The following is a 13,835-nucleotide window of genomic DNA, read 5'->3' on the forward strand; positions in this document are numbered from 1 at the left end:
CAAATTAAATTTACATGTGTATATGATATAGACATTAACACACATATATACACAGTATATGACCTAACAAGAAACATGCAAAACCTATATGAATAAAAATCTTTAAAAAAGTTTCGAGGAATATAAAAGATCTAAATAAGTAATTACATACACTACATTACTATATATGGGACTATTCATTATTGTAAATATGTCAATTTTTGTTTTATAAATTTATATATACTTTTAAAGCATTTTTAATGAAAATACCTGCAGAAAATTTTGGGAAATGTGACAAATGCATTAAAAAATTTCACTTGGAAAGAGAAATGCATAAAATTACCTAAAAAAAACACACACTAAAATACAAGACTATTGAAGAGGCATTTGTCTTTCCAGATGACAACGTATCTTAATTCACTAAATTAATTAAAATAACTATACTGGTGAAGGATTAGAAAATTAGACTAATTAACTCATATAAGATGATAGATATTATTATATAAAATTAAACTTCCACATGGCAAACAGTCTGAAAAGTCAAAGGACAATGAGAATCTGGAAAAATGTTTACAACATAAAAAAAAAAAGGTTAATATCCTTAAAATACAAAGTTCTTACCAATCAACTTTCTAAAGGTAAGACAATCTCGATAATAAAACAAAATATAAACATAAAATGAATCTCTGTTAAACATATGGAAATGTATTATTTATCTTCACTAAGCAAAGTAAATTTGAGCAATGAAATTTTTTCCTCTACTAGACTAGCAAAGATTAAAAAGAATGATGAAGTCAATAATATTGTAATAACTATGTATGGTGCCAAGTGGACACAGGAAATATTTGGGGGAACCCTTTGTAAAGTATATGATTGTCTAACCATTATGCTGTACACCTGAAACTAATACAAAATAATAAAGGATGTAAACTGTAATTGAAAAAATTTTAAAAAGAACAATAAACACAATATTAGCAAAAGTGTGGAAAAATGGACACTTACATATGACAGTGAAAATGTAAATTGTTGCAGCTTTTAGAAGGCAATTTAGCAGTATCTACTAAAATACTAAATTTACATATCCTTTGATCCCATAATTCTACATGTTGGGATCTACTCTATAGAAAAACATGCATGCCCGGCCGGTGTGGCTCAGTAGTTGAGCATCAACCCATGCACCAGGAGGTCTCCAGTTTGATTCCTGATCAGGGCACATGCCAAGGCTGCGGGCCAAATCCCCAGTGGGGGGGCATGCAGGAAGCAGCCAACTGATGTTCTCTCTCATTGATGTTCCTCTCTCTCTCTCCTTCTCCCTTTCTCTCTCTCTAAAAATCAATAAAGAAAAAAGAAAAACATGCATAAGTCTGTAAAGGTGCATGTGTATAATATTCACATACCACCATCTTTTTATTAAAAAATGGACATAACCTTAATGGTATCAAAAAGTGAATGGTTAAGATAAATAATGGAATACAATGCAACCCATAAAGTAGTTCTACGTGCACTGACTTTAAAAATATCTAATAGTATATTGTACTGTTAAGTTTTAAAAAGAAAGGAATTTGGAGAACAGTGTGCAAAATATGATCCCATAATTGTTTATGTAAAGAAAAGTATCTGAAAATTTACAGATTTAGTCATTTTACAACATTTTGCAATAAGTATATATTCTTTTTTACTGTTATAGTACAAGTCTGGGGGGAAGATCTCATGTTTCTAACATGAAATTCTGCATCTAACTGAACTTTTTTTCCAAACAGGGCTTATTTCTTTCTTCTAAAGGATAAAGTGGCTATAAAATTTAGCTATGAAATATCCTTTTTAAGTTTTGAAAATGAATTTATTTTCCAAGCATTTGTTGGGTACATTAGGCTCTGAGGACATAAAAATAAATGAGACAGCCCTGGCCGGTTTGGCTCAGCGGTTAGAGCGTCGGCCTGCGGTCCAAAGAGACCCGGGTTCGGTTCCCGCTAGGGGCACATACTTCGGTTGCAGTTTGTCCCCGGCCCTGGTTGGTCGTGCGGGTGGCAGCCACTCGATGTGTCCCTTTCGCGTCGATGTTTCTCTCTCTCTCTCTCTTCCTCTCTCTCCCTCCCACTCTATCTGTACAAAGAATGGAAAAATATCCTCAGGTGAGGATAAAAATAAATAAATAAATAAATAAATAAATAAATAAATAAATAAATAAATAAATAAATAAATAAATGAGACAATATCTCTGCTTTGAAGAAACCCAAATATACTGTGAGGAACAGACCAGTATACCAGTAAATACAATCAATTTTTGAAGTTACTGCAACAGTAGTAATGGAGGGATAAAAATGGAAAGGAAAGGTTGTTCTAATTGAAGGAAAACATACCAAAAAAAGACTTAGGCTTATACTAGAGCTAAATCTTAAAGATGATGTGTTGGCCAGATGGACAAGAGAAAGGAAGTAAATGCAAATGAGATCTATATGCATTCTTATACTTAAGCAGAGTATTTGTAAATAGAGTGCTGCAAAGATAAAACAATGTTTGAGTTCAACATAAAAATACCCTAACACAATAAATACAGTCTATTTTCACGAAAGTTATATTTTGCTAAGACCTACATGTTTTTAATAGTGCTTTCAGGGAGTGTATCTCCTCTGCTGCAAACTATTACCAAACTTTTCTCTTAGGAACACAACATGCCACATAAAGTCAGAGAAAAAGTAGGCTTTTTACCTCATGAAGTGTGAGATGTTTCCCATCTTTTCTCTTCGAGTCAAACCTGCCATATATTGCACTATATTTTCGAATTTCCTCCTCTTTGTGTGGGTCATCATCGCTCATCTCAAAGATGTGACCGATCATTTTAGCTAACTTCTTGTTGGTTTTTAGCAGCTCTTTCACTTCGTTCAAGTCACTTTTGGGCAGTGTGGAGGCCATTCGCTCCACACACTCAGCTACAGAGAGCGCGGCGGCAGCATCCAGTGCCTCACTGCTTTCCTTTGGGGAAGCTGGAGAGCCAAGGTCTGCTGGGGAGAGGCTGTGCTCGCTCTCAGTGGCATGGTGGCCTTGCCAGAGTCTGGAGTCACCAACACTTTGCAGTGCTAAGCTCCCCACCACATCTGATTTCCCCTGTCCCAAGCTCTGCACACAGGTGATGGCGGCACACTTGGGGACTTTTACATGAGGTTCCCGGGCATTGCTATTCCTTTCATAACTGTTACAGGATATTCCCAGCCACGTTGGTGATCCCTCTGGTAATTTATAGATGGGTATGCTACTAACAGGCAGGGAAGTCAGCGGCTGATTGAAAAGGCCAGGGTTTGTAACCCAGTCTCTCAAAGCCTTCTGTAGCCTTCTAACATGAAGGGGCTTGCTAGCCATGCCCACAAGGGCCATGATTTCCAAGAATTCCTCTTCTCCAGCTTCACAGAGTTGCTGGACATCATCACCACCTTGTTGGATAAAGGCATCAAAATAAGAAAGCAGATTGGCCTTTTGTAATATTCTATACAGCTGCAACTCCCCCAGGGTCCTGGGTAAGGCCGCAGCCATTACTGTGGGTGTGCTTAACCTGCAAAGAGAAGAGAGGAAATACTCATCACACTTGCTCAAAACTTCTTAAACCTAGTTCATCAGACACTACAGGATTTAAGAATGCAGTATGGGAAGAACAAAACGAGACGCATTTGCATAGTGACTGACTGTTAAGGAAGCATGCTCTCTGTACATAAGTTGTCTCATTTTACTCTCCTAACAATCCTAATGATCAGTATAATTGTTTCCATTTTAAAGAAAAAAATATAAAGGCTCAAAGATGATAAGTAATTTTCCTGAGATCTCACAACTAGTTAAGCAAAAGTCTAGGGACTCAAACCAAGGCTCACAGGGCTCTATATCCCATAATTTTTACTATTCACTTTGCTAAGACCTACATGTTTTTAATAGTGCTTTCAGGGAATGTATCTCCTCCGCTGCAAACTATTACCAAACTTTTCTCTTAGGAACACAACATGCCACATAAAGACAGAGAAAAAGTAGGCTTTTTACCTCATGAAGTGTGAGATGCTTCCCATCTTTTCTCTTTGAGTCAAACCTGCCATATATTGCACTATATTTTCGACACATATTGGACACAGAGGTGAAATGAGGGATAATCAAATTCAGAAGGAGATAAGAAGTATATTATTCTACCATTTGCTGAATATTTATTTTGTCCCAGACAATATGATAAACACAGCAAATTAGAGTTAGTTATTCCCATTTTATAAAGGAAAACTAGTAAGTCTGGCAGATAGAGGAAGATAGTTTACAGTATGAACTGGAAGTGAGGAGACAGAAGATGGTATATTAGGAACCAAGAATAAAGTAGGCAGGAAAAATTCAAACAAATAAATGACAAGACTTGGTGATCATTTATGTATAAGTGATGAAGGAGAGGAAATGGTTACCTTTTTTTTTCAATGGTTCCAGGAAGAAAAGAATAGATGACCATGGGAGGCACTGGGGATACAGAAAAATCAAGATGATGGGATTTCCTATCAAACACACTACACTCTATGGCACAGCACTGGAGTCGAAGTGTGTATAAGGATTAGGGATACAGGATGAAACCAGGGAGGGTGAAAGAGCCCTCCAAAGAAGCTTCACAGAACCCAAGATAGAGCCACATAGATAGAACCCAAGGAAGAAACACATAAATTGTAGAGCCCAAGCAAGACAGGGAAGCCTGCCTTTAAAGAGAAACAAAAAGATCCAGCAAAAAACTTCTTGACCTCTTAGCAGCCTTTAAAAGTTATTCACAGTTGCCTAGAGAGCTCTCACATACAAAGGAGTTGGTCAAGTACTTCCACAGAAGGCCAAACGAATACATACATCAGAGGAAAATGGAAGTTCCACTCTCAATTCAAAATAGTATGAAGCAATTATTAACTTGGAATTAAGGCAAACAGAAGAATGTTAGGAGCATCCCTGAAGGCCAGGAGACCAAATCTGGGACTTTTGCTTTATGCCATCAATCAGAATGCCACACAGAATTCTAGTCTGTCATCCCATCCAAGGAGAATGCATCTGCCTACCACCCCAAGGACTGACTCCTGGAAGCCCCATCTCCTGGATCCTCGGGGTCATCCACAATCCGCTTTGATCAACTAGTAACCAACTCAAATTTTAAGGCTTTTTCTTTTACAAGAGCATTGCTAGGTGAGAACTGATGACTTTCCAAGAGAAATAAAACAAGGCAAACTACACTAAAAGATCCCTATTTAGTATAGCCTCTGGGAACCACAAATTCCTATGTGTTCTGTGATCATCTAGGTTCTTTAAATCCACCTTCATGTTCACGTCACCTCAGTCCTCTGGACAAAAACACTGCATCTTCTATGTCACTCAGGATGATCTGCTTGTCCTCCCACTTCAGGGGAGACTCTTCAGGGAGAGAGAATATTCACCCAGCTAGAAACTAACCCACAAAAAACAACTCTCAGGAGTTAGAGACACAAGTTAAATTCAGGTGTTTACCATTATACCATATAGAAAGGCTTCTAGAAAGTGTCTAAGGTAGAAGAAAAGGAACTTACTTTCCCATCATACACCTAATTGCAATAGCTTCACAGGCTATCAACTCAAGACCATACAAACAAATACATATGCACACCTTTGTTTATACACGCACAACATCTTCTTTATAAGACTATAACTTTGCATGGTTTATGATATTGCCAATTATCTCATCATTTGTACTCCCCCCAATTTTGAGAGGAAAGACTATGTGAGAAAATCTAGACTAGTTTTTGAATCTTATTATGAGCAGTGAGAAAAAATATGTTAGATAAATTTTTAAAAAAATAACTAAAAGGAGGACCAAAGCCCAGCCAGTGTGGCTCAGCATCACCTGATGCACCAAGAGGTCACTGGTTTCATTCCCAGGCAGGGCACAAGCCCAGGTTGTGGGCCAAATCCCCAGTGGGGGGCATGCAGGAGGCAGCCAATAGATATTCTCGTTCATCGATGTTTCTATCTCTCTCTCTCCTTCTCCCTACTTTCTCTCTAAAGTCAATAAAGAAAAACATCTTTTTTAAAAGGACGAAAGATCCAGACTTAGGTTTTATTCTTCCGACATAAGCAATGATTTTAGAAAATATTCATCTTTATCCTTTTTCATCTTTATCCAGAAATACAGGAAACCCCCTAGTTCCTAAGAGAAAAATGCTCATGTGCTGGTGAGAAAGAAGGAGTTATGATTATAATATCTCTGCAAGGAATGACAAGATCAACTGCACATTTCCAAAGTCAATATACCAAATGAAAGATAAACAGGTGAACCATTATAGTCCAGAAGACTTTCTAAAGGCCCACACTTACTGCTGAAAAAGGAGTTTTCTCCCTAAGCTTTTGCGTTAGGAGGTTTCAGTTTCCTGATCATTTAAACACCCACCACTTCATATATTAATTGGATTTAACTTAAAAGAAAATTGTTATAAGATGAGCTTTTCTGTTTTTACCAACTCTATTCATGCTTTAACATGAAGGTCAAATAAATCAAAAGAAAGATTCTAGCTGCATCTCTCCAATCTGAAGTAAATATAAAAGGATCCTAACACACTATATACAGGGAGCTAGCAGTATAGTAAATCGACTCAGCTGTTCCATGACTCCTCATGTGTAATAGTTAGAATAGCATGTATCACTGTGTTTAAATGTCTGCTTCCTTGTCTGTCTCCTCCCTCTTAAATGATTCTTTATAAAGGGCCATCTTTCCCTCTGTATCCCCAAGACTGGCTCAGTAACTGATATATCTGAATAAGAGGGAGAGAGAACATATAGTGGAGTTCAGAGAAGGAAGAGTACACCTAAAGGGGGTGTGAGAGAGGCTTTCTGGAAAAGGCCATGAAGGTGTGAGGGAAGGATGCCTGGCATGGGGTCAGGGAAGCTGGAGGAACATTTGAGGAATGCCCAGTGCATCTGTTTGGCAGGAGCATAGGGGCACAATAGAGACCAGAGAGAAAGCCGGAAAGTAGGTGTGGTCTGGGATGCCTATATTAGTTTGGATCTTCTCTATGCGGTGGAGGAATTTGCCCAAGTGAGTAAAGAGTCACACCTGTACTTTAGGAAATTAAAGTTGGCATTGCAGTGAGGGATGTATTGAAGGTGACGAAGTTGTTTTCGAAGTTGGGACAAGGAGCAGTAAAAACTAGAGAAAGCTTTTGAGGCAGAGAAAGAAAAAGGGTGGTGATGTGGCTTAAGGGCATGTAAATTTGAGAAAGGAAGAGAACACAAAAATGGAGTCCCTACTTTCACTAATTCAGTAAACTGGAAGAGTAATGGTACAATTAAAAGAAATAAGAAAGTTGGGAAGAATAAATTTGGGAATCTGGAAGAAGGGAGGAAAATGAGATAAACATACTTGCTTTTGGACTTATCAAATTTTGATAAGCCCCAAGTAGTAGTTGAAACGCTGAATTATCAGAAAAATGATTTGAGCTAATGACTCTTAAACTTTTCAAGTATGAAGATCATTTTAAATAAAAAACTGCAAATATTCATTGATAATTTTACTTTTAGCATTTGTTGACTGAGACTGCATATAACAACTACTATTATGAATTTGGTTATACTTTTAATTAAATGACTTTATATTTTATTAAGTCATAAAGTATTTATTTACTTTTCATTTGTAAAATGGACATATGTAAGAGGCATCTTACTCCACAGCCAGTGCTTGGTGTGCATTTGGATATGAGAACACTTTGCAGTAACTCATGGCCCCTGGCCTATCACTGATCCAAGCTACATTTAGCAATCTGATGGTTAGTCTGCTAGAGGTGATAACTGAAGCTTGGGAGTGGATGTGATCATCAAGGGAGAATATCAAAAGACAGTAGAAAAAAGATCTAATTTAAAACTTTGGAATTTAAGTTTTGCAAAGAATTGCAAAGGGAAGGTAGGGAAAACAACACAAGTCTAGGTGAAAAGCATTTCAGTCAAGCTGCAGAAAGGTTAGAGAAAGGCCAGTGATAACTCATTAGTTACTCGAGAGTTTTGAGACTTGTGGGGCCATACTGCAGGCTGAGGCTTAGAATACACTGAGGCAAGATTGAAGGAATAATTCTTTCCCCGTGACCATTACTAAGGGCCTCTGTCCTACCCTAAATCCCCACATCTCAGCTTGGAGAACATCAGGGGAGTTGTTTCCCATAGCCATATCAAGTGCTTCTTTGTGGTTCAAGGATTAAGTAGGAGTTATTGTTAGGTTATAAGCTCCCTGAGGATAGGAATTGGGTCTCATTCATCTTTTATCCCCCTCTATTCCTAGTATAGTGTTTAACATCTCTATAAAGGCTGCTGTTATATGAAACCCAATGTTTGAGTCAGAATCTGATCAGCAGCCTCCTTTCAAGTTAAAAAAAGGATGCCTTTGGACTGGTGCTCCAGTGAATTACCAATCTAATAAGAACACATCCTGCTACTTTACCTACAACCCTCTTCATTCTCTAATGCTCAATGCTTCCTCTTTCTTGTAAGACTATATGGTGAGTTCCCATAACATATTTTCCCAAGTGATCAAAGGATACTCTCCCAAATATAAGAACTTTACCTGGTTAGTATAATATAAATCATATGATAGTCCAGCCCCAACCATAATTTTAAGAAATCAATTTTAATCATGAGATCCTAGGTCTTTTTCCTTATGGTTCCTATAAATTAAAATGCAGAATAAGCTGTCCCCAAATAACAAATATTAATCTTATAAAGGATCATTATATTCAAATGGATTCATAATCACTACTCCTAAATCCTCCCCTTCATGTTGTAGGAAATATATAGCGATATTTCAACCACCTATATCTATACACTCCCACATACATACATACACAGTGTGTGTATACACACACTTTTATGAAATCTATGGCATTCCAAAGAGACACTCTTCCAGGAGTAGGGAGGAACCTGGGGAAAAATCCCAGTAAGATCTACCTTATGCAGAGAACTATAAATTCCTTCCCCCAACACAGCCTGAAATTTTTACTTTAAAATTAACAGCAACCTCTTACAGACTTATAAAAAATGTGAAAAAACTTGGGAAAAGTTAGCTTATGAGTCATTTACAGATTAAGGTGAATTAATTCCACCAGATTGTTTTCTTCTTCACACTTAGATGAGATCCAGGGCACACTAATGGAATGAAAGACGGGGATGGAAACAGCAAGGAAGGAAATAGGAAATCTGAGGGCAGAGACTACATTTAAAGCCTCTGAAGTACTATCAGGTTTGGAAGAGGGTGGCCTGAAGGACTGGGGAGAAGGGTGCAATGGGTACACTTAAAGTTTGAAACTAAACAGGTTTATAAGAAGAACTTGGCTTAGGGAAGGATGAGCCTTAAACCTAGGAAATAAATTCTCACTTCTGTCCTAGTCCTAGAACTCAAGTTAAAATAATTAAATGTAGTTCAGTTATATCATGGGTTATTTAAGATTGCAGGGTTGGCCCTGGCCAGTTTGCTCATCGGTTAGAGCATCGGCCTAGGGACCAGAGTCTCAGGTTCGATTCTGATCAAGGGAACATACCTCGGTTTCAGTTGGACCCTCGGCCCTGGTCATGAGGTAGGCAACCAATCAATGTAATTGTCTCACATTGATGTTTCTCTCTCTCTCTCTCTCCCCCTCCCTCCCACTCTATCTGAAAATCAATGAAAAAATATCCTTGGGTGAGGAGTAAAAAAAAAAAAGATTGCAGGACTGGCCTAGATATTAAAGTCATGTGCATATGTTTCAAGTACCAAATGATTTACCCAAGGCATTTATTAGTAAACATACAGTGATGTATCTTAATCAAGATATTTCTGGATCTTATTACTGTCTTAGCTATGAATTAAACATTAGCTTCTAATGAATTAATGGTAATTTGGGAAACTTAAAATGTTTTCCTCTATTGACTCTTTTCTGAATTCTGAATGAAGCTAGAAAAGAAATTCTTTCAGACCCCTTAAAATTTTAATGAAAGTTTAAATTTATCAAAATTAGAAAAAAGTAGATCAAATTTATGTTGCAATTAAACAATAACTATACATTAACTTAACTATAATACTGATAGGTAAATACCTGTATCATATAATATGGCTGGAAATTCTTTTCTGTTGTTGTTAATCCTCAGCCGAGAATATTTTTCCTTTGATTTTTTTTTTTTTTTTTAGATAGAGTGCAAGGGAGGGAGTGGGCGGGAGGGAGGGAGAGAGAGAGAGAGAGAAACATCAATATGAGAGAGACATATCGATTGGTTGCTTCCCACACAACCCTGATCAGGATTGGACCTGTAACCCAGGCATGTGCCCTTAACCGGAAATCGAACCCATGACCCTTCGGTTCCAGGGCCAACACTCTAACCACTGAGCCAAACCGGCAAAGGCTGGCTAAAAATTTTTCAATCAACCAACAGTCAAGTCATTCATCAAATAGGTGCCCTCTGACCATGTAGTATGCACACCATATAAATTCTATCTTTTTCAGAAATTTCTCTAAAAATTATAAAATTAACATACTGTTTAAATTAATGTGCAGCCCCCCTAAATACACTGTATTGAGAAATGACAAACTATTTGAAAGCTTAATGGTATATTTTAGCTGTGAGAATTCTGACAAGATGAGGATTACTTTTTTCCCCAACATCAACTTCTCTAATTTCCCACTTGCTCCTTCATTAAGTTTAAGATAGTACATTGTATTGTACTAGTTTTTGAACATGTCAGATCAGAAAGGAAATTTGCATTTAATAAAATAACCGTACAATTCTTCATTCTACTAAAAAGAGTAAAAGAAGCAGGTAAGATAAAATCCAAAGCAAAAGGGCTAGCAAACTTACATTATGCTTGAGTGGGTTTTATTTATTCCTTAACATATTTAATCAACTCCACAATAAATGTACGTACATAAATTGATTATACATTACCAAGATCTTAATCTGTTCAAAATATATTATATAATAGTCATTTCCATGAAAATAAAATATAGTATGGTTCTGTGGTACCCAGAATACAGATTCACATTTAGAGGTATTTTTTACAGAGCTTTCATTTCCAATAATACACATGAATAGCACAAAAACAATGAAATTTATTATAATGGAATAGATGAGGCCTGTGTCTTATGACAGAGTCTAGATTAACAGACACAAACATTTGACATACTTCTATCTCCATCCAACATCTTTTGCTTTAAATATGCAATAGTCTTCAAAGGTCTCTTCCATTTTGTACTATATGTAATTTCTTCTTTCAAAGAATACATAGTGCAACCCTCCCCCCAAATCCTTAATAACAAACCAATATGGTCTTAAAGTGGGATTAAAAGAAAGTATCTAACACTTTAACTGATTCTCTCAACAAGGAGAATGAAGATCTATTAACTTTGCAATAGAGCAATGGATGGTATTTACTACTCACAAAAAACATTTTTTTAAATTAATTTAGCTGAGATTATTCTATTTTATCAATAATTCTGAAATAAGACAAGATGTAAAGTATTTATTAAACATAGCAAATTATTTATTAGACATATAAACTCACTACATTTCCTTATATCAGCTATAGTATTCCTAAGGATTTTTGTCATTTTAAACAGAAGGCAGAATTAAATAAAATAAAAACATACAATGCCTCAATATTTTTATTATTCTTATTCCTATTATTGATATTCATATATAACAGGAAATCACCAGAGCCAAGGAAAACAAATCTTTTCTAATACCAAGATGGCATACTAACTTTTGTGTAAGGTGCTAAAAATAATAAAATTAAAACAAGAAACCTTCCAATGGTTCCTTGAAATTATTTTCTTTCAAGACCTAATTTTCCAGTATCTAATACCCAAACAGAAATAAAGAAGGCTGACCTTGCTAAACATCTGTAAATTCTCTAGAGAACCCTTATATGCACGTTAACACCTACCTGTAAGGGCAACGTATTTAAAACTTAATGAAAGGACAATATTAAATGCCTTAAATAATACAAAAAAAAAAATACCCACAAAAAATGGAGGGAAAATTATACCCTTAAACCTAAGAACCACTTTACTGGCACTTAGATTAGATTAGAAGCAGCTCTTTTAAGTCTTCAGGAAGACATCAGCCTCCACCCAAAATAAAGTAAATCCTATGCATCCTCTCTTCCAATATTTCCCTTAAAACCCACACATAAATTATGACATGTCATAATTTGCTATGTTTTTACACGGAGAAATTTTCAAAAAAGTGAAAATCTAAGAAGGTAATTCACTGCGTGCACACTTTTCTAACAAAACAGCCTAGCATTTCCTACATGACTAATCTATTTTAAATTCCGTTCCTCTGTTCCTATGCAATCTAATATTAACTTATTAAAACTGCCAAAATATTTTAAACAAGATCTGAGAATTTGCCTTTCAGCTTTTGATCTTTGCACTCCTTAAGTTTGCAAGTTTGCAGACACATCACTGGCAAACCAACTGGTAGTGACAGGTTAACTCCTTCGGATGAAATTTTAAATTGACAGCTACCCCCAAATTTTGAATTCTTCCAAGATCTCATGGAGTGAAGGAAAAGTACATGCAGGTCAAGGATTCCTCCAGATCACCAGCTGCAAAACTTGATCTGCAGAACCTGTAAATGCATATTCTTACTCAATTATCCTTTCCCCCCAGACCTTATAGGCTTACTGGAAGTGTTGTTTTATATCTTAAGTCTTGTGAACCCAGAGGTTGCAGACCATAAACATTTGAGAGCACTTGCAATGTTTCTCCATGAATAAGGTCCCACACCTCTGCATCCCAGGCTCGTATGTCCCACGTGTGTTTGCAAATTCCACACTCGGCCTTCGCGAGCACAATGAGACTCTCGCTTCCCTGTACCTCGGTGCCAAGTTTCTGCAGGCCACTTCCAAGCAAAACTCTCCTTCCGCTTTTAAAAAGAAAACTACATTCGGAAGGAGAGGATACCCAGGACGAAAATTTAGACTGTAAGTGCAGCACTTTTATAAAGTAAGCAAGCCAACAAAAGATTCTGCCCCAGAAGGTAAGCGCGCGCACCTACCACGCAACCCCACCATTGCTCCGCGCGGCGCGCGACGACCCCAGCTGGGTTAGAAGGGACTCGGCACCCACGGCTTTCTCAGAGGAGAACCTCACAAGTCAGGCCCGTTGCCTCGTTCGTCCTCGTCTCGCTGCCCCTGCGCACCGAATTTCTCCGGGAATCGCCCACACAGCCGGATAACGCCCTCTCCTTCTGGCGGCGTCCGCGCAGGGCCCACTCCCCTGGACGCCCCCCCCCCAAGTGCCCGCAGGGCGCGGCGACACCACCGCCCCAAGTTCGCCCGTGGGTGCACGAGCGCAAACGCGTCCTGCACTAGGCAGACAGCAAGTTGGTACGTACTCGGCCAGCGGTCTTGGCGCGCTCTCCCCCGAAGGCTGCTCAGCCCCAACTCCGAAGTGACGGCTCCCGGCTCTCCCTCCACAGACTGCAGCGGCGGCCGGGACGCCCCCGCTCCCATCGAGGGGGGAAGGGAAGGTGGTGGGCGCGCTCTCCTGCTCCCCCCAAGCTCCGACCCGCCGCTTCTTCCCGCCCGCCAGCCCCGACGGCGCTCACTCGGCCGCCGTGGCGGCTCCTCCGTTTTCGGGCGCGCGGGCCACGGCGGTGGCACCTCCCCCGCCGCGTCCTCCCTCCTCCTACTCCCTCCCCTCCCCCGGCACGCTGCACCCTCCCCCTCCCCCGCCCGCCGCCGCCTCCGCCTCCGCCGCCTCCACCCCCCGCGCGCTGTCACATTGGGAGATTCCGTTCTTGCTACATTCGCCGCTCCGGCTCCCGCCCACGCGCGGCCGAGTGACGCAGATCTCAGCGTGGGCCGCCGCGGGATGGGG

The 13,835-nt window shown here is 38.8% G+C and overlaps 1 protein-coding gene across 5 annotated transcripts in view; it reads right to left on the minus strand.

Annotated features, from left to right (window-relative positions):
• The window catches only part of NAB1 (NGFI-A binding protein 1), a 46,428-nt gene extending 32,816 nt beyond the window's left edge, over positions 1–13,612 (minus strand). For 3 of the 5 annotated variants that reach the window (XM_036254489.1, XM_036254488.1, XM_036254492.1), the window contains exons 1-2: positions 4,003–4,069; positions 2,689–3,526 (exon numbers count right to left, since the gene is read on the minus strand). In XM_036254489.1, the coding sequence (XP_036110382.1) occupies positions 2,689–3,526; positions 4,003–4,055 (891 nt within the window). In that variant the 5' untranslated portion in view covers positions 4,056–4,069. Of the gene's footprint in view, positions 1–2,688; positions 3,527–4,002; positions 4,070–10,052; positions 10,120–13,350 lie in introns of those variants that run through there. The other 2 variants (XM_036254490.1, XM_036254491.1) reach the window with 2 other exon arrangements.
• Between the last annotated feature and the right edge of the window lie 223 nt (positions 13,613–13,835).

The sequence above is a fragment of the Molossus molossus genome, unplaced genomic scaffold (assembly GCF_014108415.1).
Source record: "Molossus molossus isolate mMolMol1 unplaced genomic scaffold, mMolMol1.p scaffold_m16_p_11, whole genome shotgun sequence".
NCBI lineage: Eukaryota > Metazoa > Chordata > Mammalia > Chiroptera > Molossidae > Molossus > Molossus molossus.